This window comes from Oculina patagonica, chromosome 6 (genome assembly GCF_052425735.1).
Source record: "Oculina patagonica isolate OP01 chromosome 6, crgOcupat, whole genome shotgun sequence".
Classification (NCBI taxonomy): domain Eukaryota; kingdom Metazoa; phylum Cnidaria; class Anthozoa; order Scleractinia; family Oculinidae; genus Oculina; species Oculina patagonica.
Window position 1 is genome coordinate 12,174,913 of NC_135763.1, and position 25,693 is coordinate 12,200,605.

At 41.0% G+C, this 25,693-nt stretch overlaps 4 protein-coding genes across 5 annotated transcripts in view; 3 read left to right on the forward strand and 1 right to left on the reverse strand.

The window, feature by feature from the left end:
- LOC144658873 (DNA polymerase theta-like) overlaps positions 1-8,354 on the forward strand; it is a 17,315-nt gene extending 8,961 nt beyond the window's left edge. For both annotated transcript variants that reach the window (XM_078519357.1, XM_078519358.1), the window contains exons 8-14: positions 162-421; positions 544-699; positions 1,341-4,157; positions 4,604-4,751; positions 5,024-5,184; positions 5,979-6,158; positions 6,267-8,354. In XM_078519357.1, the coding sequence (XP_078375483.1) occupies positions 162-421; positions 544-699; positions 1,341-4,157; positions 4,604-4,751; positions 5,024-5,184; positions 5,979-6,158; positions 6,267-7,616 (5,072 nt within the window). In that variant the 3' untranslated portion in view covers positions 7,617-8,354. The remainder of the gene's footprint in view (positions 1-161; positions 422-543; positions 700-1,340; positions 4,158-4,603; positions 4,752-5,023; positions 5,185-5,978; positions 6,159-6,266) is intronic.
- Positions 8,355-8,861: 507 nt separating this feature from the next.
- LOC144658904 (histamine H2 receptor-like) lies at positions 8,862-10,863 on the reverse strand. Its single transcript, XM_078519406.1, has one exon. It carries the CDS (start codon positions 10,344-10,346, stop codon positions 9,363-9,365), a length of 984 nt encoding a protein of 327 aa, XP_078375532.1. The 5' UTR covers positions 10,347-10,863; the 3' UTR covers positions 8,862-9,362.
- Positions 10,864-13,929: 3,066 nt separating this feature from the next.
- LOC144655932 (uncharacterized) lies at positions 13,930-19,724 on the forward strand. The gene is made up of 3 exons (XM_078516117.1): positions 13,930-14,218; positions 16,699-16,795; positions 18,465-19,724. Exons 1-3 carry the CDS (start codon positions 14,050-14,052, stop codon positions 18,691-18,693), a joined length of 495 nt encoding a protein of 164 aa, XP_078372243.1. The 5' UTR covers positions 13,930-14,049; the 3' UTR covers positions 18,694-19,724.
- A 1,010-nt stretch (positions 19,725-20,734) lies between these two features.
- On the forward strand, positions 20,735-25,474 carry LOC144656889 (uncharacterized). Its single transcript, XM_078517137.1, has 3 exons — positions 20,735-21,010; positions 24,147-24,192; positions 25,122-25,474. The coding sequence occupies exons 1-3, from the start codon at positions 20,839-20,841 to the stop codon at positions 25,393-25,395; spliced, it is 492 nt and encodes a 163-aa protein (XP_078373263.1). The 5' UTR covers positions 20,735-20,838; the 3' UTR covers positions 25,396-25,474.
- The last annotated feature ends 219 nt before the right edge of the window (positions 25,475-25,693 follow it).

Below are 25,693 nucleotides of genomic sequence, written 5' to 3' on the forward strand. Positions count from 1 at the left end.
CATATTTTCGTATGAGCCAAAGCAGGGCCTAATTGTTTTTATATTTTGTTTTATCTCGCCGATGCCGCCTTGGATTGCTGGCCATTTTACTAAAGGTTTTAATCCCTTAGTTGTCTCAGGTGTTCTTCATGTACGCTTTTTTTTTGTGTCCTTAATCTCAGGTAAGGAGGAAAATGGTGGAATAAAGCGCGCGCTTCTCGAAGTCATCGCCAGCGGAGTGGTCATCAGACCCCAGGATGTTGAACGTTACGCGGCTTGTACGTTCTTCGCTTCAGTCCCTGCGCAACAAGACGCAAACGATACAGATGCCGTTATCAAGAAAACTGTGAAGTTCCTGGTGGAAAACGAATTTGTTCGTTTACAGAAGTGCGATGATAAAAAGACAAATGAAAACAAAGAAAATAATGGCGAGGCGGAGGAGGTAAGTTTTTAGATGAATCAAGCTCCAAGATCGAGTTCGACTTTTTCCGCGCTTTTGCATATGTTACATTTTTTAGCTGCCGTCTCCGATTGGTTTATTGCACTTTTGCGTTTTTATCTCAGGTACAAGCAGATGAACAGAGGTACGTCCCAACTCAACTGGGTGTGGCCACATTATCGTCCGCTCTCTCCCCTGATGAAGCTCTTGTTGTATTTGCTGAGGTGCAGAAAGCACGCAAGTGCTTTGTGCTCGAAAGCGAGCTACACATCATATACCAGGTAAATGAAAAAAAGAATTCTTATTCTTAGTATAATATAAACAGGACTCGCAAATGACTAGTTGTGGCTTTAAAAGCACTGGCACCAGTTTCAATTCAAAAACGCAAGAGCCTAAAGACATATGGAAACTACGAGTAGTGTTTCAATTTTCTAAAAAATCACTATGCAAGTGTACTGAAGCGATAAACAAGTGATATTATTGTGATGCCATCAGGAAATTTAGATCTCAACTTGAAAAAGTCAGGCTGATTTTTTCAAGTTTTGTCCTTGTGGACGGGAAAAACACCTAAAAATTATTATGACTCCCTTTTCCTTAAACCACAATTTACTTTATATCTGCACTAGGTGCATTTCACGTACGAGAAGACCTATTTGCCAATTTCAGTACTTTTTACCGAAGAGCATTAAAATGATCTCCGTGACAGTGTCCTTTTAAAGCTCAGTTGTTGAGGGCTAGAAGCACGTACAATTTGTATACGGTGCAGATGAATGGATTATTTCTCACTACACTGTATTTCTATGTGTTTCTCAGTGGGGTCTCGCGGTTTCTCGAGTTTTCTGCAGAATAGACCAATTAAACGTAGCTTTCAATATTGATTCAATATTGGTGGCAATAATTTGTCAATATCCTTTCATGACAGGTGACTCCAATCTACATACAAGATCAGTGGCCCAACATAGATTGGTACCAGTACCTGCGCATCTATGAGCGCCTGCCTGCAAACATGCGCCGAGTGGCGGATATGGTGGGAGTAGAAGAAGGTTTCCTTGCCAGAGCCGTGCGAGGCCGTGTTCTGACGCGTACCGAACAGCAGCGCCAATCTCTTGCCGTGCACCGCCGATTCTACGCGGCGTTAGCACTTCAAGACCTTGTACATGAAGTGCCACTCAATATTGTTGCTAGACGGTACGGCGCAAACCGCGGAATGCTGCAATCGCTGCAAGGATCTTCTGCAACGTTTGCTGGAATGGTGACGGTGTTCTGTGAAAAGCTCGGCTGGACCAACATAGAGCTACTTCTGTCACAATTCCAGAGCCGTTTATCTTTTGGTGTCGAGCGAGATCTCTGTGACCTGGTGCGAATTTCTCTCTTGAATGCTGCGCGTGCGCGTATGCTGTACAACGCTGGCTACCACACCATCGCTTCCGTTGCAGCGGCGCCTCCGTCTGAAATTGAGAATATATTGCACAACGCTGCGCCATTCGTCAGCGGGCGCAAGCGAGGCCAAGAAACTGAGACCGAGGTACGTGAACGTAGCGAGGCGCGCGTGATCTGGGTCGCAGGGAGGAGAGGGCTTACTGAAGGAGCGGCCGCCAAGCTTATCGTTGCCGAAGCTAAACAACTGCTACAGGCTGATGTGGCACAGCTAGGAATTCAGTGGAAACCGCCAGAGAGTGATGAAAATACTGGCGGACAAGGTAGTCAAGGTAATTCAACTACTTCCGGCGCGACAGAAGGTAGTTCCAAGTCTGTCGGAATGCAACCAGCCGAAGCTTTGCAGAGTGCCGTTGGCTCTAAAACTGTGGGCAGAACAGAAGCAGTCATCGGTAAGCACGTTACAAAGTCAAACGCTGATGCGTCAAGTGACAAGCACAAGGTACACACGAATGGGAAGGTAAAGGAAAGCGGAACGGCCAGACACAGCAATCACCGGCAAGAAATTGCTGGACCAAGTTTACTGGGAAACAAAGTATCCATAGATACGGGCGCAGATTTCTTGAAGCCTTCTTCACAACACGTAGATACAAGAGTGTTAACATACCGCGAAAAAGGCCAAACGGAAGTCCAGAAAGCGGCCAGCATCACATCTGTCTTGAAAGATAATGCTTGCCCCTCTACTTCAAAGCCAGCCCAGGTTTCTGACTGCAAGCAATCCAGGCCTCCTTCGAATACTGTGAACCCCGTTACTCCTTTAGGAAGCGGAACTACTCGCTCAAGAAACAAACGTCGTTCGCCGATACCAGAAATGCCGGAGCCGCAAGAGAAATTACAGAAAAAGGAAACAGCAGCAGTAAACATGCCGGAAGTGAACATACAGAAAGCTATAGTTTCGAAAGTAGTTCTACCTGAAGTGCAGGAAGGGTCAAGCAACTCCACCGCTGTCATGGAGGTTTCAACTGATTCAAAAGTTGGCAACGAAGCCCAGTCGGTTTCTGTTGAGTTGTACTCTGAACCATTCGAAGGAGAGGAACCGGCTGCGAAGGAAAAACCCGATGATGCTGCTCACGAAGAAAATAATGACCTCCTTGATTCTCAGGCACTGGCTGCGTATAGTTTGAGTGACACCTGTCTCATGGAGTGTGACGTCATAATTGAAGAGAAAGTCGATAAGTCAACGGCGCATGCGTGTGCCGTGAACGCGACTAACGAACCGCCTGGAAAGGAGCGCGAAGCTTTATGCGATAAAGTAAACATTGCCACTGCTGTAACACCGAGAAGTTTGGCCGCGCTTGAAAGTCAGGATATCATCGGCGAATATGACACTCAGCCACGCTTTCCTGGCACAGGAGAATTTCACGTGGAACAGAGCTTGGAGATTTTGTCGTCATCCGCATCTCCTGTTCTTCAGTCACCGAAATGCTCTATTACAGATGACTTAGCCTCTGTTAGCGCACCAAATTCATTTTCACTTCGTCTGTCGTCCAGCGATGGTTGCCTTGACTCTGATCTGTCTATGCTGGCCGTTGTCGAGCTAATAGAGAAAGAAGTTGATGCAAACAAGAAGAGCCTGCCTGGGGTACCTCACAGTGAGTCAGATTTTACCAAAATTAAAAACCCGAAATCTACGAATTCACCCAAAACCAAAGATGAGAGATCGCCTGCCAAGAAAATGTCACGCAGCGCGGTGACACATGACGATGAAATTGACGGAATTGAAATGCCAGATTCAGACATCGTCCCCTCCACACCCCCAAGAGACAAAAGACCTTCCCAGGACGATTTTAGAACAAAACTTTCAGCCACCCCGTTGTCAACAAGAAAACGTGCTTCTCCGCGACGGTCGCCGTATTCCAATACCCCGGATGAAGGACTTGTGATCATCGACGTCGCAGGACACGAGCAAGTTTTTGCAATGTTCCTTAAAGAATGGCGTAGTCAAACTCGCTTTTCGTTAGCTGTAGCTTGTGAGCGCTTCCTTGATGATGTCCCCAGAATTGGAGGACGATTCAGTAATGCGCCGGCTTCGAAAGGGACCTTGAGGGGCCTTAAGGTGGAAGGCGAGGACCTGGTGGTGGTTGGAGTTGCTGTGAGCTGGGGCGGTAAAGACGCCTATTTCGTGTCACTCAAGGAGCATGCTCAGTCGGCACCAAGTCAACCGGACGACAGTCAGGCGGAGTCAGCGGTTGATAGTAATCTGACGCTTGCTCGTCGTGTTAATGCACTGAAGAGTGTCGTTCAGTCCTTGACAGAACGAGGCCGACTCATGGTTTGTTTCGATGTCAAGGAACACTTCAAGGTAAGAAAACTTTGTCAAATGTAGCTCGCTAAATCACGCAGTTTGCGCGCGTTACAGGTCAGTTCACGCGCGTTGCAAACGCGATTCGGGTCAGTCGCACAATTTTCAAAGAGCAAGGACGGAATGTCTTGCGGTAATTGTTTTAAATCGTTGATTCGCGCTTCTTTCGTCGCATTTTATATGGCGAGAAAAATTTACTGATTTAAAAAATAGACAACCGCGAAAGAAAAATGGCCGCTCGAAAACTAGGGACGAGACCATTTTCCCTATTCACTATTTTTCCAGTGTGGCAGTTTTACTTTCTTACGTATTTCAAAACTGACGTTTTTACATTGTCGATCTTGCGTGTACCATAGAAGGGTTTCTTAATTTTTGTGTCACTAACAGATATGGACTATTGCGTTTCTTGTTGTAGTTATTGCTTTTATTGCATCTTTTTGCTTTAGACCTTTGCTCGATGTACTGGGATTTCTCTCGGCGGACCTGCGGAGGACCCCAAGGTGGCGAGTTGGCTGTTAGATCCAGGGGCTAAAGAAAAGAACCTTCACCAGCTTGTAGGACAGCACTTACCTGAGGAAGCGCCTCTATTGGAAGGTTTGTTACATTTTTATTTTCACTTACCTAGCAAATTAACAACCTTTTTTCTCCTCTTCGTCATGGCGAGGCGAACAACTCGGGGCGAGTTCCAAAGAAAAAAGTTGTTTTAATTTTATTTTGTCTATTAGAGAACAGATTCATTGGCAAGTTGAGGAATAGAAACGGCTTGTTTTCTTGTACTAGCAGCTTTATTTTAAAACTGGCAAAAATGAAAAGTCCATTTGTCTTGACACCTGTTGTAGCTAATACAGATAATCCTTTGTCTTCAGGTAGCGGTGGTGGACTGGGAACAGGAGGTCTGGCGCTAGCATACCAATGTCAGCAAAGTGGTAGAGTGAGGGCCTGTGTCGAGTCTGTTTTAGTTCTTTCTTTGATGAAAAAGCTGAGGCCATTACTGGAGGCGGAGGATCTGATGTCAGCATTTACAAAGGTTCTGTGTGTTCTCTTATTTCCTTCAACTTATATGAACGTTTTCAAGCGTTAACTATTGCAGTGGCTTTTTTAAAATGGCTATCTTGCAAATCACATGATCATCCGACCAAACTTAAATTCAATAAACTAATCGGAGCTCGAAGCAGAAACGTGCTACTAGTGTTTAACGCGCGGAAACATACCACCAGTACCAAGCGCGGGAACAGACTCGTGCCTTCCCAAATTCAGATTCCTGTTTAAATAAATGAGTGACGACTGGGTACGAGTCTGGCGTTGGAAAACGTGCAACTGTTGCCAAGCGCGGGAAAACCTACAACCGGTACTAAGCGCGGGAAAACATGTAACCCGTGTCAAGCGCGGGAAAACTCGTGTAAGACAAGTCACGATTGGTTTTGGTTTTGCTCTTTGGTTAGAAAAATATCGTATTGGTTAGAGCAAATTGTTTGAATTTTCTTTTTTCATTTTCCAATTACAGAGTTGAAAAAAGCAGCCACAAGAGAAAACATCAACTTTCTTTCTACAGTGAAGCAGTCAGAGGATTATCTTGATTTCAGAATTGCCTTTTATCCGTGGGTCGTGATGTCTGGTGGAAAGAATCTTACTCCACTGTTCGTTTTAATGCCAGGTCTCATCTTAAAATAGGAGTGAAAATGCAACCCCGTCTCCCATCCTAGAAAAAAGTGAGGGAGAGAGGAGTGGGAGGCGAGAGGGAAGAGAGAAGGTTGGGGGACTAAGGAATTGTTTTTATGTTAGACCAAGCGTTATAGAGTCCGCCTGTTTTGACTGTTATAGGTGGAGATGCCATCTGCGCTCTGCTTGGCTCGCATGGAGTTGAATGGCTTAGGATTTTCAGACACAGAAAGCGAACATCTAAAGAACATTTTACAAGCCAAACTACGCACGCTAGAACAGGAAGCCTACCGACTGGCGAATCACAGCTTCTCACTGACCAGTCGCGAAGACGTGGCTCAGGTGTGAAAAAAACACTCATTTTACTATTTCTCCTTAATTTCTCTTTTTTCTTGCCTTTATTTTTCTGCTTGAGCCAGGCTTAATAATAACTTCTCCCCTCCCCTGTAGGTACTCTTTGTAGAGCTTAAGCTGCCACACGACGGCAATTCTGAAGATGGCCAGGCTGCTAAGCGCAAGACGCTGGGCGTGACCCGCCGTGGCACGTCACGTGGTACCAAGAATCTCAGCACCAACAAAGACGTGCTTGAAAGGCTTAAGCCGCTTCACCCGCTACCCGGACTGATCATAGAGTGGCGGCGGATCAACTCTGCCCTAACAAAGGTCGTGTTTCCACTACAGAAGGAAAAGTGTTTGAATGCGAGGCTCAACATGCCACGGATTCACTCCATGAGCCAGACTCACACGGCGACTGGACGAGTTTCATTTGCGGAGCCAAACTTGCAGAATGTTCCCAAAGATTTTGATATAATATTACCAACGACCATTGCTGAGAGTCCTCCTCGTGGAGTCTGGGACGAGAGGTGTTCGTCCAAGCGAGGCAGAAGAAGAGCCAGTCGACAGAATACGCTGAATGTTGGGCCTGGGGCAAATTCAACTGGGGTGGCTCCAAACTTCGCAGTGAGCATGCGTAACGCCTTTGTTCCTTTTAAAAATGGCGTGCTCCTTGCCGCTGACTATTCTCAGCTTGAGCTGAGGCTCATTGCCCACCTTGCCAACGATGAGCGCCTGCGCAAGATTCTTAACGGAGGAGGGGACGTGTTCAGAATGATCGCGGGCGAACTTTATCGAGCTCCCGCAGAGTCCATTAAAGATAACCAGCGGCAGCACGCTAAACAAGTCTGTTATGGCATCATTTACGGAATTGGCGCCAAAGCTCTTGGAGAGCAGCTTGGACTTGCTGAAGAAGAAGCGTCTTTGTTCATTGACAAATTCACGTCGCGTTTTGTTGGTGTGAGGAAGTATTTGAAAGAGACAGTTGAGCAGTGCAAGAAGCAAGGCTATGTAAAGACGGTTACTAGAAGAAAAAGGTTCCTTCCGGCAATCAACTCACCGAACGTGCATGCGCACAGCCAAGCAGCGAGACAAGCTGTCAACACCACGGTGCAAGGGTCAGCGGCAGACTTGGTAAAGACAGCCATGGTTAATATTGACAAGAGGTTGACTGAGACTTTCCCATCGTGCGTTATGACGCATAGACATTCCTCCCCGGATTTACAGGCTACTAAAAGCAAAACCCGGGGGAGACGTTCAAAGTGTGATGTCTCACCGCTCATTGGAGGGTATTTTGTTTTGCAACTTCACGATGAGCTGATATTTGAGGTTGCGGTTAGTGACTTAAGAAGCGTGGCTCAGATTGTTAAAACTGAAATGGAGAACGCTATGAAACTCTCCGTTGTTCTTCCTGTTAAAATGAAGGCTGGTCCTTCCTGGGGAAACATGGCTGAATTTGAATTGTAAGACGTTGTTTCTAATTTATTTGCTTGTTTCAAGCATTATTGAATTAATAACCGAGCGAGCTAGCGTTTTAAGTCGTGCCAGCAAGGGAAACAGACAAACAAGCTGACTCGTGCCGACTGCTCTCTAACAGGAACGAAGAGAGGGTCTGGTAACGAAAATGATTTAATGGAAAACCACGTGACATTTACTCAGTCAGGCAACCAAGATAAAGTAGTTGACCAGTAAGCCTATTGCTGAATTGAGTACAATTATTTTCTATACTTTTTTAGCCTTTATTGACTATTTACAAATTGTTGTATGTATATAGTGTATATAATTGAAGACGGCATTGAAAAATCCTAAAAAATAGTAACAGCTTTTTTCATTCAATTCAGAAGAGTAGCATTACTTGAACTAATTTGAACTCAATTGTGCTTTACAATTTTTTATCAATGAATCCAAACTTATTTATTTTACGGATTATTTATTTAAAGGAATAAACTTGTTCCTCAGTGGATGACTGAGTATGACGTATTTGTTCCTTATTTGAACATTGACAAAAAGCATTGTAAACATGACGTCACAGCAGGAAATCTCGCGCCCAGTCTCCTAATCACTTTTTGTACCGAAAATTAGAATTAAAGGATCTATGTCACGGGGATTTTGCAGATATTTGGTCAAAACTGTTCTGAAAATATTATCTTTGAACAGCTAAAGAAGGATACAACCTAATTTGAGGATAGAAATAAAGCTACGTCTATAAATATCGTTTTATTTGAAGACGCGCAGAAACAACTTGAAAAAGTAAGCCTTACTTTTTCAAGTTGCAATCCGTTTTCATCCGCAGCTAAAGATGCTCGTTAACAGTTTCAGTGCCCTAACATAGTAATTTTTAATAAAGATGGATTATCATGTTTAGGTACGTTTCCTGCGACACAAATATAAATTTTGGCTGTTCAAAACTCTTGTAAAATCCGTGACATAGTCCCTTTAAGGACGTTCGCGCCAAAATTTTCTACTTGATAGATTTTTTTAAAATTTTAACTGCGGCCAGATAATGAGCTACTTGTGCCAGAAATGTAAAAAAAAAGTTGGGGTCACCGACTTTGTTTAAGAGATAAAGCGTGTGGAAAACTACCCTGATTTTGAAAAATTGGCGCGCGTAATTCAGCAGTGTTTACAAGGCTTTCTGTTAAAAATATCCGAAGATTAGTACACGGAGGCAAAGGATCTTAGTCACATTTTGTAGAAGAACGCCGAGACAACAGAAGGGCGTCTGTTACGTAAATAATTCCTAGTGTTGATATCCTTTTTGTAAGACGTAACCCTGAAGAAAAGGCATTAAAAACTGTCGTACGGCAAAACGAAAAGCTCAAAAAGCGCAATTCAAACGTTAGTCGGACAATAAAAACAAACTTCCACCAGATAGATTTTTTTCATTTCCTCGCAAAACGTAGACATTAATTAACAAAAGTAATCCGTCAAGAAAAAAGTAGGAGTCGCCGACCAGTTTAGAGAGCAAACTCTAAGCGAAGTCAGCGGAACGGCTACCCATCCTATATGTGTTTAGAAAGGTTTCGCAGCGCGCGCGCTCAATATATGGCGTGGCATGACGTTGCGACGTGAATTACGTGCGCAGTAAGGATGCGCATACACAATTACACAAAAATCACAATCAACTTGTATTTTTGCCGAACGCCTAAGTTTACATCGATTTATTTACATAATAAGAAATAAAATTTACGAAAAAATGGCTTCATGTGCACTTTAAATATCGAGATAATTTGACATCTCAATGCCTGTTTCTCTACTACTAGCAGTAGCATAAGTTCGCATTGAATTTGCCCGACATCCTCGATTTGTTTCGCTCTTCAAACGCGTCTTTCGTAGCCATCTGTTCCAAAGCATTTCTAACGTTCTCTTAACGTCACGGTTGCATATAGAATAGATAATCGGATTCAAGACAGCTGATAGAGACATTAAACCAAATGTGACCAGGTCGTACTCGAATGAAGTCTTGGATTGACAAATCCGCGCGATTAGAAAAGTCCCTCGCGGTAGCCAGCAACACGCGAAACAGATGGTCACGCCGAGACAAGATCTAATCGCCTTGGTAAATTTTGCTTGTTGATTTCTCTTTGCATAGAGGTTCGATTTTCTCGCATGTTTTTCTTGAACCTTGGCCGCTCGAAAAATTCGAACATAAGCGAAAACGATTCCTCCAGTTGCCAGCAACATGACGGAGAAGAGAAACACACCGAATGCGCTGTCGAAACGTTTAGTTGGAATTCGCGTCGACAGCATCCAGATCAGTCTCAAAAAATTCAAACCTGGCAGGCTCCAAATCAAAAGCAGCACTTTCCACGTATTTTTACTCGCCATTTTTCTTGGATATGTGAGCGGGTGAAGTATCGCTTGGTATCGATCATACGTCAACGCGCAAATGCCGAGAAAAGACATGCATACGACATAATCTACGACAGTAACCGCTGGAGGAAGCCAAAGAGGTTGTGGAGAAACCACAAAATATAAAGTCTTCCATGGTACCGCGACGAAACCCACCAAAATATCTGCGATGGCCAAGTTCACAAAAAATAGATTACTGGTACTTCGAAGTCTCCTTTGTGTCCAGAACAGAACGCAGATTCCAGCGTTGAAAATGGCGATTGTAACGCTCGTTAAACCAAACCAAGTGAAGATGAAAGGTATTACCCAAGACGAACCATTAATTTTCGGTGAAGTTTCGTTCATTTTGTATGCTATAAGTTAAAAGTATTCTTTTTTATCCCATCCCATTTTTGCATTCTGTTCTAAAAGTCTGTAGTATCCAAAATATCTCCAGATTTACAAGCCGCTATTTCCTGGTCGAAGCCTATGATCCTGCCAAAACGCAGTGAAAACTGTATTTAATGAAGAGGTGATCCGGCGACGTAGTTTTTTAAAGCTTTTTTAAATCTTGACGTGCGATGCATTAATTACTGCACGTGCGAAATTCACACCTGGTAACGAACAAGCGCCTCTCAGTTCTTTCCTAATTTTTCATTTTCCTCGTGTACACAATTTTACGTAAGTAAAAGAAGAAATTCACGTCAAACCTGTAAGCCGTAGGGCAACTTTGATCGGTTAGAAAATGCGATAATGAAATTGTTCGATTGTTTTTGCTCAAGAGAAAAAAGGACATGAGAACAGGTTATTATGCAGTGGGAGGCCTAATCAATCAGTCACAAATTTTCAACTGAGCTATCCAATAAATATTTTCTTCTGCCAAATTAAAGACATGCACGACGAACCCAATTTAAGTCGCATGACACCTGTCATTCAATCAAAATGCTAATCAAGCAATTTACGTTTTTCTATGTAAACGAACACCCCAAACAGTTTTAAATTTTCATAAGTTTAGACAAAATCCTAAGTACTGAGTTATCAAACACACACGTTTTCCGAAATTTTGGTCTTTACAATTTTTTTAGTTGTATTATCGTCGACTTTTCCCAGAAATTTGGCTTAAAATGTCTTTGATGGAACCATATTGTGCAACATTGAGGGTGCTAACATGATTCATAACGATTATATATTCACTTGTATAATGTTTGCTAGCTGAAAAAAGAATTGACGATGACTGCAATTTATCACCGACAAATTCAAATACGCAAAAACAAATTATATTGTTATATTTTCTTGGTAACCAAGCTGCTTATTTACCACAATTTTTTAAAACAAGGAAAATTGGCAGAATTTTTCACTGCAGCTGAATTAGCAATTTGTTTGCGTAACGTTTCAATTCAGTCTTTCAAAATTCATTCGCATGGAAAGCGCTCGCAATAATATGGCCTATTCAACTATTGACGCACAAATATCTTTTGCATCAACAAGCACCCTGAAAAACTGATGTGAATTATAAAAGATTTTACGTACGATTTTGCACGGAGCGCCATGACAAAAACGTGACAAGGAGATAAGAGAATACGTCACTTGCATGACGCTCACATTGAACCCTGTCCTCGAATCCAGTTCTTCAGCAACATTTACTATTTCTATGAATTATAATCAGCTTGAGTCAAGGTTAAGTAGGTGCCAAGGCTAAGCCAGGGCAGGTGTTGCTGGTTTTGCCTCTTAAAAAGGTTTTAAAAGTAACAACTTACGTAACGTTTCGAAAGTAGCAACCCTCCTTCCCCTCCCCTCCCCTCCCTTCCTTTCGAAAGTAACAACCCGAAACGAAAACTGCTATTTAAAAACAGTGGAAATAACAGACACAACAATCTGTATCAAACTGGTCTGATGTTTGTAGTAGAAGGCAGTTCATATTATCCTGTTCTGATGCACTTTTAAAAGTTCTTTTCCACAAGTTTTCCATTTAATTTCATCTTGACGTAATTACGACCATTTAATGTTATTGACGTGCATCGGCCTCAGTCGGCCATTTGGAAAGCTGCTAACTTCCGAATGTAACGGAGTTGTCAGCTTCTCTGAATTATAATACGGACGTGTACTGGGTTCTTCGAATTCATCCTCGAAGATCAGGGACAGTCAATCAAGACTAGACAAAGAAGAGCAGGCAAAATCGTCATGGGGATTTCGCGGATTTTTGGTCTAAACTGTTCTGAAATTAGTGTTTGGCAACTTAGCCCATGAAAAACATTATCTTTGAAAATCTTAAGGAAGATAACTTAATTAATTTGCGGATAGAAATCAAGCTACGGCTATAAATATCGCGTTTTTTTGGAAGACGCGCGGAAAAAACTTGAAAAGCTTAACTTTTCAAGTTTCAATCCTATTCCATCCGAGCCATTCGCATCCAAAGACGCTTGTTAACAGTTTCTGTGCTCTAATACAGCAATTTTTAATAAAAATGGACTATTATTTTTAAGTTCTCTGCGATATAAATCTACATTTTGGCTGTTCTTAACTGCCCCTGGCTCCTCTCCGATTATAAAGCAAGATTATGTGGTCAAAAGGCTGGGGAATTTCCCGGTCCACTGGGCGACTGTGACGTGCTGAGGGTCACGTTTAAAATTAAACTTCACTTTTTGCGTCAGTTATGCCTTGGGGCTTCTTGGAAGCTAATCATGTTCGTTCGCGCTAATCAAACATGGGTTATATATTAATTAAATCACATTGAGAAATAAAATCGCGCTCACGACTTGTTTTAAACAAAAGAATTTTAAAATAAGATTGGGGTACCTGGACGCCATAGTTTTCGATTTCAGTCAATTCATCACTTGAAAAAAGCCTTTGAGTACCAGAAATAAAAAGACAGGTAGCAATTCTTTTAACACAGAAAATTTAAATCAACTCGAAAGATTTCGTCACCCACAACACTTAGTCCTTGCAATGCAAAGAGTTGCTTGGTTGGGGACCCAATTACTTTGAATACCCATTTACACAGAAATTTGCTTGTTTTCAAAATTTAGCACAAAATTGACTCGAACGCACTCCGCTAATCTATTACTATTGGGACCAGTAAGTAACCTATTTGTGATGCACAGAGCTGCTTACTTCCATACCAAATGATATTTACACGGAAATTTGCTTGTTTTCAAAATTCAGGGTCGGCCAGTGTTTTTTAGGTATACGGGGTATTTTGAATGGGATATACAGTATTTTAATGCTTAAATTGGGCTTTTTATGGGTTTAAAGTGTACTGTGTTTTTCCAAATTGTGATATTTTGAATGATTTTGAGGGAAAATTTTGTACATGTTTTTCATATACCACTTCCCTCCCCCTCCTCTGGCCACCCTGAAAATTTCTCTCGCAGCACAAATGATGTCTTTCCGCTCTCACTGACGATTTGCGTATAAACGAATGAACGTGATCGTTTTAACTTCCTTGTTTTCCTTGTCAAACAAGGAACCGGTGGTTATTTGAACAGTTTGGATTGATCCCACAGATCACATGTAGTCTTGCATCATACTATTGAAGACTTCCGGTAGTGCTCAGACGAATAAGCAGCCACTAATTTTCGAGATCATTTAATATCTGCATCGCTAAATATATTCCATCGCATCAGATACTTCAGATTCCAGGAATAAGGCTAATGATAAATCGTGTCAGCGTTCACGCAGTTCACGGAACAAACTCAATTTCCGAGACAAAAGGGCGGAAATGACTATGCAACTATAAAATATTCAAATCAGTCAGCCGTGGAGTAAATATTCCTACAAATCCGTGTCTCCCAAGAAGCAGTAATGATCATTACTGAAGTAGTTTTGTTATTTCTTTTCTAAAGCTAGGATAAATTCGGGTAAAGTAACGTTAATATTGAAAATTAAAAAAAAAAGATAAAAAACAAGCGAAAAGGTGTACGTGACAGTACCACATCTGACGTCATAATATCCACTCCATCACGAGAACGAGGCAGTATCTTGGTCTTCAAGTTTATCAATTTCAGTCTGCGGCGTTTCTCGTCAAAAAAGAGATTTATCGAGGACAGTTATTTTCATCTTTGTAGGCACAATGCTTTCAAGAAGATTTGTTTCGGCCGTGTCTCTTCTCCGAGCATCGGAATCTAGAGTTTTCACGGCCCCCGTGAGAAGTCTTTACTCGATGAATGGCAGAGCTGTTCGTCCGGTTTCGTGTGTTTTGGGTCGTCAGATGAGCAACGGAGAAGCAACTTCTACAGAAGGTATGAAAGAATGTTAAATAGAAAGTGTTAAAGCCAGTTCAGAATTTAAAGGTGTAGATTTAAGAGCAAGAACCACCGCTCCAAAACTAGCGAATCAAATTAGTTCGTGTTTACAAAATAAAACTGGGAAAGCTTACCGTATGTAAGCTTAGCAAACATTTCCTCCTCGCACGTACAACGATTATTGTCAGTCTTCATCTTACAATTAACTTAACATTTAAACTGCAGCAAAAGAAACGTTTATGCACCGAACGAGGCCTAGGATTTTGCTTATGGGAAACTTTCTTGAGTACTAAGTGCTCTCCCCACCCCACCCCCCCCCCCTCCCCCACAAGTCACAAGTCTATTTTCCTTCAAATCATTTATCATGATGTACAATACTAAAGGACATGGAGTTGGCTTTAACTGTTCAGTTTATTTTCATTAGCTTTTATCATTCAAAAGCCTAGTGGCGAGACATGTTTTCTCAGGCAAGCTTATGATTAGCCTGCATTGCAGACGAACAAAACCCCGGTGGTATTGTCTGTAACGCAGGCTAGCTTACGATGTGAGACAGGTTGTAAAATGCATAAACAAGCTAAGGAACATGTCCTTCACACAAATTCAGAGTCTTTGATTTTATACGTTGTGTTGTTTGTCAATTTATATCACTATCATAAATTTGGTACAAAGTCTATTTTCATTTTTCAAGAACAACTTCAGCCAGAATCATAAATTATGGTCCTCAAAATAAGCAGATCACATGTCATACTAGACTGGCAATTCATGGATCAAATTTGAGCTGTTTTCAGATGTAACACACTTATTTTTACTCAAATCACACACCAGGCATAACCCCATTCCTGCCTGTTGTGGCAGTGAAGTGGCCTGCACTAGTAAAGAACACAGCACAACAACTCTGAACAGGGCTCAAACCTGTACCTCTCGATCTGTAGTCCAATGTATCAGCGTTAAACAATTGTTATTAGGCCTTATGCATGATAATGTCATATGCTCAAAATTCACCACCAAGCCTCGTTTACGCGAATTATTTTCAACCTTCTGCCACCTTCATGCAGTTTTCACGTGGGTATTCTTTTCATCTTTGCTGCTTACGGAATTCGTTCATTTATAAAATTTGCAAGTTCGCACCTTGAAAGCGAGGCTTGGTGGTGAAAGAAGCTAGTCTGACGTAAACATGCATAAGTGCTATAATTTCCCTGTGCTTCTTACTTTAGAATTAGCTGTTACAAATGTGACACATCACATGTATCTTTACTTGGTAGAAATTCTCTAAAGAGAAGTCATGAAAAAATACATACCATAATGATTCGATTTAGCGCCCTCCTTCTAATAAGCGCCCCCTTCCGAATAAGCGCCCCCCTTCGAATGTGTTTTTGTAAATAGGCGCCCCTATTCCAATAAGCGCCCCCATTCTAATTAGCGCCCCCATTCTTATAAGCACCCCTATTCTAATAAGTGCCCCTATTGTGGATAGCTGGCCCTACTGAAGTCATTGATGTCACTAGATAAACTCCTGACCGTTCACCGTACAGCTCATGGATATATTTACTGCTAAATGAACTATCATTTTAAAAGTAACTGAACTTTTGACAATTTTTTACTGTTACAGTTTCTGTTACAGTAAAAACCCGCGTGTAAAAAAGTTTTGGCAAAACAGGTTCTTGTATTATGGGGTACTTATTGACAGTTAAGGCTAAGTAGGTTCTTAATCAGGTTCTTAATTTCTACAGAGTAGAATTGTTGTTGATTATCAGAAAATAGTATAAAATCTGGTCTGTTCTTCATTATAAATATTTATTAATGTACCCATGTTACCAAAAGTCCAACAACATACTGTATATACCCCAGTAACATCACCTTAATCTGTTTTTGGTAAAAAATATATATAAATTAAATAGTTAAACCCTACATATAAGAACCTGTAGGAATTTGTTTGGCTAAACAGGTTCTTATATTTTGGGGTATTATAAAAGCAAATTTCTGCCAGAAGGTTCTTAAATGCCTAGGTTCTTACACGCGGGTTTTTACTGTATTGTTAGATACAGTTGATTGTTTCTCAAAAAAATTAAATAAGCGCCCTGTCCCGAATAAGCGCCCTGTCTCGAATAAGCGCCCTCCCTTGAGGTGCCAAAAGTAAATAAGCGCCCCGGGCACTAAATCGAATCATTACAGTACCTTATTGTTACTTATTTTCGCGGGAACTTAATTTTGCGAAAATTAAACCAGTGCGGGCATATTTCGCGGGACTTAATTTTTGCGATTTGGCCTAAAATATATAATTAACATAAAAAATACAATAAAAACCCTCAAAAATAAATTTTTGCAGGTCTTTTATTTCGCGATTTTTTGAAAATCGCAAAAGTTAAGTCCTGCAAAAATAAGTAACAATAAGGTTGATTTTTTTTGTATATAGTTACAGGCTGAAAGGAGTAGAAGCATAACTAGCAGAAACCTAATAGAAATTTTTTTTTCTATAGACAGAACTGTACCATCAATGCATCATGTGTCAGCTTTGGACAGATTTACCTTGATTGCGACAAGAACCATGACACCACCAATACCAGATGATGTTCAGTAAGTAGTGTACTTATAGCGCCAATCTCCCTTTCCCTTGTCATGAGCTATAGCTATACATTTTGCATTTTTGTGAAAACAAGTTTGAAAATGGTTTAAAAGCTTCATGTTTCCATTCACCTTGACCTGGGCACAATATTTTCAGTATTTAAACAATAATTTTTTCCAACTTCATTACAAACTTAAAATTGCTGCTGTGTTATAATTATATTTTTTGTATTGTGGGTGGCACAACAGCCTAATGGCTTGCACTTCTAGGTTTTTTGGATGCTGACTGGGGTCACTGTGTTGCATTCTTGGCCAACACTGTATGACAGCATTTTTCTAGTTCTTCATATATGCGGGTTAAAAATATTGGTGTTCTGCCATGCACACCTAAAGGCCCGTTTACACAGGCAATTTTTTTCCCTCAACTCAATGCAAGTTCTTTCGCACTGAGGTTGCATCAAGTTTCAAACTCCTGTGATACTGCAGCAATTAAATCATCATGAAATTGGCACAAGTTTAAGCACATGTAAACTCTCAATGATTTTAGGGGGATTTTACTGGCAGTTTTTTTTTGGGGTATTTCCAAAGTGTGGAGGAATTGAATTTGGGACCACCAAACACAAGTCTTACCGGTGGCCGGATTACAGTCCACTATCCTTACCACTAGGCAGCTAGGCCATGTTCGCCTCCCATACCACTGGAGCAGTGGAGCTTGTCTAGTAGTATTTAAATTTACTCACTATGGATGGGATACTAGTCTAGATTGCAGGGATTACCCCTCAGCATTTTGTTGATTTTTCTCAGTTAACAATATTTTCCAATACTCATTTCTACTCTCCGATAGTGAGAGGCACTTTGAGAAAAAAGTGTCTGAGATAAGAACTCAAAACAGTGGTCCCAGCCAGCACTCAGATCACGCCTGCTTGATCCAGAGTCCAGCACTAAGCATTAGGCTGCCGCAGCAGCCACAGATTGTCTGCCAGGACACATACAGGGAAACGCCAAATTCACCGAACTGTGTAGATCTGTAAATCATAGTAATGGTTTACCCCTCGGACGTACAAGCAAAATCATACCCCCACCATCGTACATCGTACAGGGGGGGGGGGGAGGGGGGAGGAGGATGGAACCCCTACTCGGAGTTTTCACTCTATTAAGGTGCAGCAAAATTATTTTGCACTGAGACGTGAGTAGAAAGCCTGTCGCTCACTCTACAAGGTGACATAAGTTTTGTTGATTGTGACGTCATTAGAGCAGCCATCTTGGATTTCCTTAGTAAGTCACAAAATAACAGAAATTAATGCAAAATCAAGTCAGAATGCTCATGGAACATAATAATAAACAAATTGTTTAATTTGGTTTCAAAAAACTGGAAAAAAGTAAGAAAAAGGTTAAAAACTACGATTTTTGACCATGCCTGCTTGTAATTATGACTTGCCATGGCAACGTCAAATATCAAGGATACATGGTTGACATATCAGAATTTCTGCAAGGGATGAATGAACAGCTACTGAAAGTTTTAGCATTGTAAAGTAAATCTTCTTTTCAAAATTTCGGAAAAAACCTTATGGAGGCTGGCATCCACCCCTCCCCCCTTGTACAACTGAGGGTTATGATATCAGGCTTGTTCTTTGAAAGTTTCTTGTTGATTCTCAAGTGTTGGTATTTTTACATATTCCAGTACAGGCACCATGGAAAGGGCAAATAGTCGCCGTCGCATTGGAGTTAATGGAGTTATGATTCTGCTGACACTGTTTGGCTGCCTTTGGATCATAAAAACATCCCAGAAGGGACGAGATGAGAACACACTGGTATCACTTCATGAAAGGAATGTGCAGAGATATGAGAAGCTCAGAGAAGAAGATGCGGCTGCCGCAGGCGCTGCTGCTCAGGCTAACAGTGAGAAGTAATGGAGTGGAACACTGTCTTATGACCCTTTTCCTTCTTGTGTCAATACTAAAGTATAATGTTTGAGTTGATGGTTACAATCCTAAAGTATGAATGACTGTATGAATACAACTTCTAAGCAGTACCTTTTTGTGCTGCTGTTCATTTTTCCAAATTTTTCCCAAGTGGAAATTAGTTTAGGAAACTTGTAATATTTGAAGTTTGAAATGACTTTATTTTAAGTAATGGGTTAAACCGAGTGCACAAGTTTTAGCAAGTTTTATTAGAGAGAGTAAGATTAAAGGTTGAAGACTATGTATGTATGTAACAGCTGGCATGTTGGGCGGTTTTGTCGACCTCGTGACAGAGCAAATGGCAGGTTCTAAGCATACCTCCAAGAATCCATACTGCCTTTCTTGCTGGCTGTGACATGCCAAGAACATTGTCAGTCCTTTTAAATAGAGAATAATATGTGTAACTAACTTTTTATTAAAATTTTGGAAGTAAAATATTTTTATTGTATAAATTATTTCAGATGACAATTTAATGTACAACCTGTTGCTGTGCCTTTCAAAAACATGAACTCTGTCTAATTAATCAATGGTTATGTTTTTGCCGCTGTCAATCATCTAAGAGGACCTCTCAGGAAACAGAAGTTTACATTAACCAGTTCAAAAGGTCACATCTGTTGGTTTTGACTGGTAGATTTCAATCCATTTTGCTTCTGTTTTCAAGGTTCACTGTATGGCTCCGTAGTTATGATTGATGGCAGTAAAAAATGTGTCGGTTCGGTTTTGGTCTTCAGACCTCACATGTTATTTAATGGCGCAGTAATATGGGCAGTTGGGCTACAGAAAGTGGTATTAAGTGGGCTAACTTAAGAGAACATGTGTGAGATTGGGACCAAATCCACTTCTCATAATAACAAGATGCCAGTATGATACATTTTAAAAGGACACGTATGAACTAAGGAGTGAAACCACTGTTATAACAAAGTGTTTGTAAACTGATGTTGGTAAAGAGTGGTTGAAATAAATTTGTTTTATTCCTTTAAGCCCCTGACTTTCCAGTGTTTCAGTTCTAGATTCTCTTTACTGTTTTTCTAACAAATTTAAGAAAGCACGTCGTGAGAATAAAGGAGCTCATCAGCTCAGAAAAGAAATCTTGATTGGAAACCACATTCTCCCAAGGGCAATAACAAGAAATGAATTCGAATAAAAAAATAACGAAGCCGCGACTTTTAACAACCAAAACAGTTCAAGATTGTGGTAAACTTATTATTTTGGCCAGAACTGTTTTACAGCCGAGGTTCCCTTTAAAGATTTTCGATCGGTGTCATATTTTCAGACTACGTGTTAGGACCTGGACCCCCGGGAGTCCATATTTGCTAGCGAATTTAGACCCCCCTCCCCCCCCCCCCCTTCACGAATTTGGACCTCCATCAAAAGGGATCATACTTACTTTCGTACTCCTGGAGTCGTAAAGAAAAGAAAAGATGATTAAATGTTCATACGAATATTTCATGGACATTGAAAAGAGGAAATAGACAACGTACGCCCCGGTGTTTACCAAACACAGCATGCATGCGCATTGTAAAATTTATGTTATTCTCAACGTCCCGAAGCAACGTTTTGCAAACGAAAATCAAGTGTCATTTTTGTTGGCCCGAGCCTAAAATGCAGAACCAAATTTTTTGTTAGTGTGTTGTATACGTCTGAAATTATAGTAAAACATGTTCGGCTAAGAAGTCCCTTACTGGGACTTAGCGTTTGTGAACCCGGAACTCTTAAGTGAATGCTTGTTATGTTTGTGACGACAAAGGGAAATGTCAAATATACAACCAAAAAATGTTAAAATCAATATCTATGGAATAAATATTCTCAGTACAAATCAGTGTTTTCCCAGATTGAGAACTAATTTCTTACACTGATGTGTATTTTTTCTAGAGCTAGAAATAAAATTAGTTAAGTTGGTAAAGAAAAGTAAGAAAATAAGCATTGTACGTGACCGACAGAAATCTTTGTAATCATCTGACGTCACACAACCTCTTCGTCATAAGCCTCTTCCCATAGTATCTTCTCTAGTCGAACTTCTACACGGAATACAGGTTGCACGGTTTATATTTTAAATAAGTCAGGTTAACTAACTCCAACATCATCGTAGGAATTATGTTCTCAAGACGTTTTATCTCAGCCGCCTCTCTTCTCTCAGGATCTGAATCCAGAGCTTTGACGGCCTCCATGAGAAGTCTTTACGCGATAAATGGCAGAGCTCTTCGTCCGATTTCGTGTGTTTTGAGTCGTCAGATGAGCAAACAAGAAGCCAGTTCTGGACTGAGAGGTAAGCAAGACCCGACCGTAAAATAGAAAATGTCAGTTCAAGGTCAAATTAGAAATAAAGGGTGTGAATTTTACGGATCGAGAATCACATCTAAATACATGTGCTATCGCGCGCTATATATCGACTCGCGACGTTTCGAATTCAGTGCCACTTGCGTGCATGTGTCCCCGGGGGGGGACTCCCTTATTAGGGCTTAACGGGTACGTGCGGCCCGATAGGGTATGGTTTTCAGGCTTTTTTGTCTTGAACGGGGTATATATTTTACCCATTTTTGTTTTAAACAGGGTATCTTTGCATGGACCAAAGTCAAACAAGATAGGCTTATATGCCTGCAAAGGTGTAACAAGCCGAATTTTCACAAATTCTTCCGTATTGCTGACTTAGGTTGATTTCGGCATTGATACTAACCTTATTAACGATCACAACAAGCAAGTGAGGTACTTGTTTATGTCTTATACGGGGTATAAAAAATTGCCATTCTGTCTTAAACAGGGTAGGAAAATCAGAGGTTCGTGTCTTAAACAGGGTCAGGGTTTGGGAGGCCGGTCCGGGCCGCACCTCCCAACCCGAAATTATGTCTAGTACCCCCCGGGGCATATGTTCACCGCAATGTGGATATCCACTGTCGCGTTATTTTACGTACGTTAACGGGCCTGAATTTAACTGGCTCTACGTACGTGAAATAAAATAGAGAAAATGTAAAAACGGCTTGCGTCTGCGGAAAAAGTTGAACCAAATTTAATTTTAATCCGCAGACGCGAAATCCACCTTAACGAGCGTAAAATGCCCACACTGATGACGTTATTACATCGGAAACAAAAATGACTGAATTGTTTGTCTTGGCTTTGCGGCGGAAGAATTGATTTTAGTGGAATCAGGAGCCAGCCACAATCGGGTCCCCGATTATGGCTCCTGGTGGAATATTTTCAACAAACTTATAGATTTGAGCTACGATTAACGTTCAAATTGTATTTCAGATATATATTCACTCGAATTCATGTTCGATGGGCAACACAACCGTTATCAAATACATGTAGCGAAGAAGACGAAAGGGTTTACCGACAACATGAACAAGTTTTGAGAACCATCTTATAGCCTTGATACTAGTAGCAGGTGTTAACTATATACCTTATTCTTACTAATTTTCGCGCGTACTTAATTTCGGAAAAACTTCGGGAGCCGAATTTCGCGAGTATTAATTTTCGCGATTGCAAGAAAAATTAAAGTAAGAGGGTATTAAATTTCTCGATTTTCCCAGTGTATTCTGGATCAGCCTTCAAATTAAAGAGTAAGGAACTACTGGAAATACACGCAAACGAAAACTTTGGTGACTGTACTAAAGAATTCTTGGCCGATTTACAGGCTGAAGAAAACAGTAATCAGAGAAGGATGCTAGTCGAAAACAGGACGGAAAGATATTTTAAAGGATAGATAGTTTAATTTCCAAACATTTCAAGTTTTTGTTTTGATATAGAGTATTAATTTTCGCGTGTTTCACGCAATGCTTTATTCGCGCGTATTAAAATTCGCGACTATTTTAAAATCGCGAAAATCGCGAAAATTAGTACTCGCAAAAATAAATAAGAATAAGGTACGTGAAACCAAATGAAAGGCTGATCGGACAGCTAAAAAGGCTACAAAGGCTATATTAATATACAAGAACACACCGAGCTGTACCTTCAATTGCTGGAAACGATTCTCCTGATTGCGTGTTAAATAAAAATAAAACGTCGATTAAATGTTTGTATCTACCATCGGAATACTTTTTATCTTGTTTTTTGGGTATGAGGTACTACCCTGTTCACAAGACGTCCTGCGGAGGCACATGGAGCCTGTGCGCAAAACCAAGAAGACAGATTGACCTCATCCTTGGAGACCCAGGGGCAGTTAGTGGGGCGAAACGAAGGAATAAACCGGTTGAAATCGTAGCGACGAAAGTTTTCAAGAACGTCGGAAACTTTTGTCGCTACGATTTCTTCCCGGTTTATTCCTTCGTTTTGCCCCACTAACTGCCCCTGGGTCTCCGAGGATGGATTGACCTAAGACCAAGGTCTACTTAGATCGATTTCCAGCCGTTTTGAGAGTCCGGTTGTCATCCATTCTATCGTTCAGAAAAAGATGGACGCTGTACATTTCACCACGATACGTTGCGAACCTCTGACACAGCCAAAAGGCACATAAAAAACTTATCTTTTTGAGACATTCGTTCCTGTACCAAACACTTTATTTTCACTAGGTTGGAAGTCTTTGATTATGAGCGTTGTTTTAGGTTTTGTGCGCTTAGAATCATGGGTAAATGTACCAGTCGCCATCTTTTTCAGTACGGTGGATTCAACGTGGGCAAGGAAGTCAAGGAACGCAGGCTCACTAAATGGCTAAGTCGAGCCCAGTGTCTCCTCAGAGTAAATTATTCTCACCTGCACGAGTATGTAAAGTACTCCTGATCCATTTTGTTCTATATCGGAAAACAAACGTAATGATGCACACTAAAACTTCTTTAGAAAAGTAAAATTTATAGTAGACCAACACTTTATTTTCCAGTTCCTCTGTTTTAGCAACAATGCATGATCTTTGCTGCATTTTCTCGCTCTCTAGTGTCCAGTTTTCAACTTCTTTTCCCCGATACGCCCTAGCTTGTGAACAAGGTAATATCATGACCAAACCTGAAAAAAAAAATATATTTTCATTTCGGTTGACAAAAAACATGTAAACGTGTGGTCTAGTTGTGAGATAAGACTACACTTTTCGGTTTAACTTTTTGAGAAATTAAAACGATTTGTATGGAAAAAGTAGTTAGACGGCAAGACCTTGCCCTCAAGCTATATTTTCCGTGGAAATCCTTTAAATTTTTCGAAAATTCAAACTGTCGTATAACCTTACTCTTTAAATGCCAGAAGCCTCAAACTTTGCCATATTGCTATTTTTGACATGCTCTTTCCATTTCTGGCATTCTTTAAGTTATAGCCCAAATATAATTTTTTAGTAAACATTTGGTCACGTGACCCAAACTGCAAATGGGCCTATTTCTGGGATTTCAACATGTTCATTGCAAGAGAAATTTGCTACTAGGATTTTGGGATTTTTAGGGTAAGAAGATTTGTTTGACAACAACTTTGAACCAATTTTTTTTTTACAGAGAATGCTACAAGAACCACGAAACCACTGATACCATCTGAAGTACAGTAAGTATCTAAGTTATATCCCCTTTCCACTTCCAAAATCTGGCAACAGAAAGTTCTTCAGGCTATAGGCCACGTCTCTCTGGCTCAGCCAGAGTCTACACCTATGGCACATGGCCAAGTGCGCGTACAGTGGCCATTCTCGTACTCAGAGCTTGCATTCCTCCGCTGGATAAAGGTAACGCTGACTCAGGGAATGCGGCAGCCAATGAACACCTGTTATACTTTTCGTCTTATCTGCATGGCAAGGTCTCATAATGAGTCATATCGACCTTCTACTGCCGTTGACTCTAGTGGCGAACCCGAAGGCCGAGTGTTTAGCCTCAGCTCCATTGTGTAGAATCACTGCTCTGTTGTTAGGTTCGTCTGCCCATAGACGTTTTTTTCTTGCCAGCAAGCGCGCGAGAGCGACCGCGAAGCGGGGGAAACTTGAAGAACTTTAGACTCCCCATTCGGGGGAGGGGGGTACTTAAGAATTTTTTATAGGAGAGGCTCCGCTCCTCTTACCCTTTTGGCGGAAAAGGTAACCCATTCGTATACCTTCGATAGAAAATGCTACCCCTTTCACATACCTGCAGAAGGGATACTGCATCTCTTTTCTTAATTTTTCACTTGAATAACCTCTTAAAATACTTTTAAAAATGACTCAACCGTTCGGGTGGATCTGTTTGAGATATTTTTAAAAGCCATTTTAAATACCTAAATACACCTCCAGCCTGTAAAATGGACCCCCTTTGGGCGTAGCCTCTCCGTGTAGTCCACTATAGGGACCACCCCCTCCGGGACTTTAATGGAAGTAAGGAGCCTGGGAACAGATTATTGTTAGGGGTAACTACAGCTCCGTACAACCTACACAGTACTGTGGCGGCTCTCTAATTGAGACTAAAAAGACTAATTTTGTCTATTTTGTAAATTACTTTTTACTTTTCCAGTATAGAAACCAAGCAAAGGACAAACAGACGGCGTAGCAGTACATTTTCCAAAGTACTTGTACTTGTACTTTCACTTTTAGAGCTGTTACCCGCTCTCATACCACTTTGTTTTTACCTGTTGTGCCTTAAATTACAAAGAGAGCAAGAATATGATTTGGACACATTGCTAGCACTTGGTGAAGCTCTGGACACAATCAACCAGCTCAATGGAAACCGAAGAGATAAAGCTGTTGCTGCTGCTGCTGTTGAAGATACCGACAGTGAAATAGAGTAATGACAGTTGAACGTTGACTGCTAACCATTTGCTGAAGTCTTGTAAAGGAAATAAATGTGGTTCTAATGTTAAACAATCAGCAATCCTTTATTGATTCTCTTATAAATAAACACGGCAAGGCTAGAAGCCACCTCGAAATTTAACGGAGCGTTTCGCTTCCAGACTCATGGATAACTGATATCGTTACTTTACAGTAGAACCCCGGTAACTCGAACTCTGATAACTCGAATTCCCCGCTAACTCGAACTAAATGTCGTTTCCCTTGATCAAAATTTAACCCGATAACTCGAATTCTGGT

What these genes read in the sequence shown, in the direction of transcription:
- LOC144658904 (XM_078519406.1), bottom strand. Translation starts at nt 10,346, where the DNA reads ATGAACGAAACTTCACCGAAAATTAATGGTTCGTCTTGGGTAATACCT.
- LOC144655932 (XM_078516117.1), top strand. Translation starts at nt 14,050, where the DNA reads ATGCTTTCAAGAAGATTTGTTTCGGCCGTGTCTCTTCTCCGAGCATCG. An exon ending in AGAAGCAACTTCTACAGAAG is followed by an intron (nt 14,219 to 16,698) that starts GTATGAAAGAAT and finishes TTTTTTCTATAG; the next exon opens with ACAGAACTGTACCATCAATG. An exon ending in CCAATACCAGATGATGTTCA is followed by an intron (nt 16,796 to 18,464) that starts GTAAGTAGTGTA and finishes TACATATTCCAG; the next exon opens with TACAGGCACCATGGAAAGGG.
- LOC144656889 (XM_078517137.1), top strand. Translation starts at nt 20,839, where the DNA reads ATGTTCTCAAGACGTTTTATCTCAGCCGCCTCTCTTCTCTCAGGATCT. An exon ending in AGCCAGTTCTGGACTGAGAG is followed by an intron (nt 21,011 to 24,146) that starts GTAAGCAAGACC and finishes TTTTTTTTACAG; the next exon opens with AGAATGCTACAAGAACCACG. An exon ending in CTGATACCATCTGAAGTACA is followed by an intron (nt 24,193 to 25,121) that starts GTAAGTATCTAA and finishes TTACTTTTCCAG; the next exon opens with TATAGAAACCAAGCAAAGGA.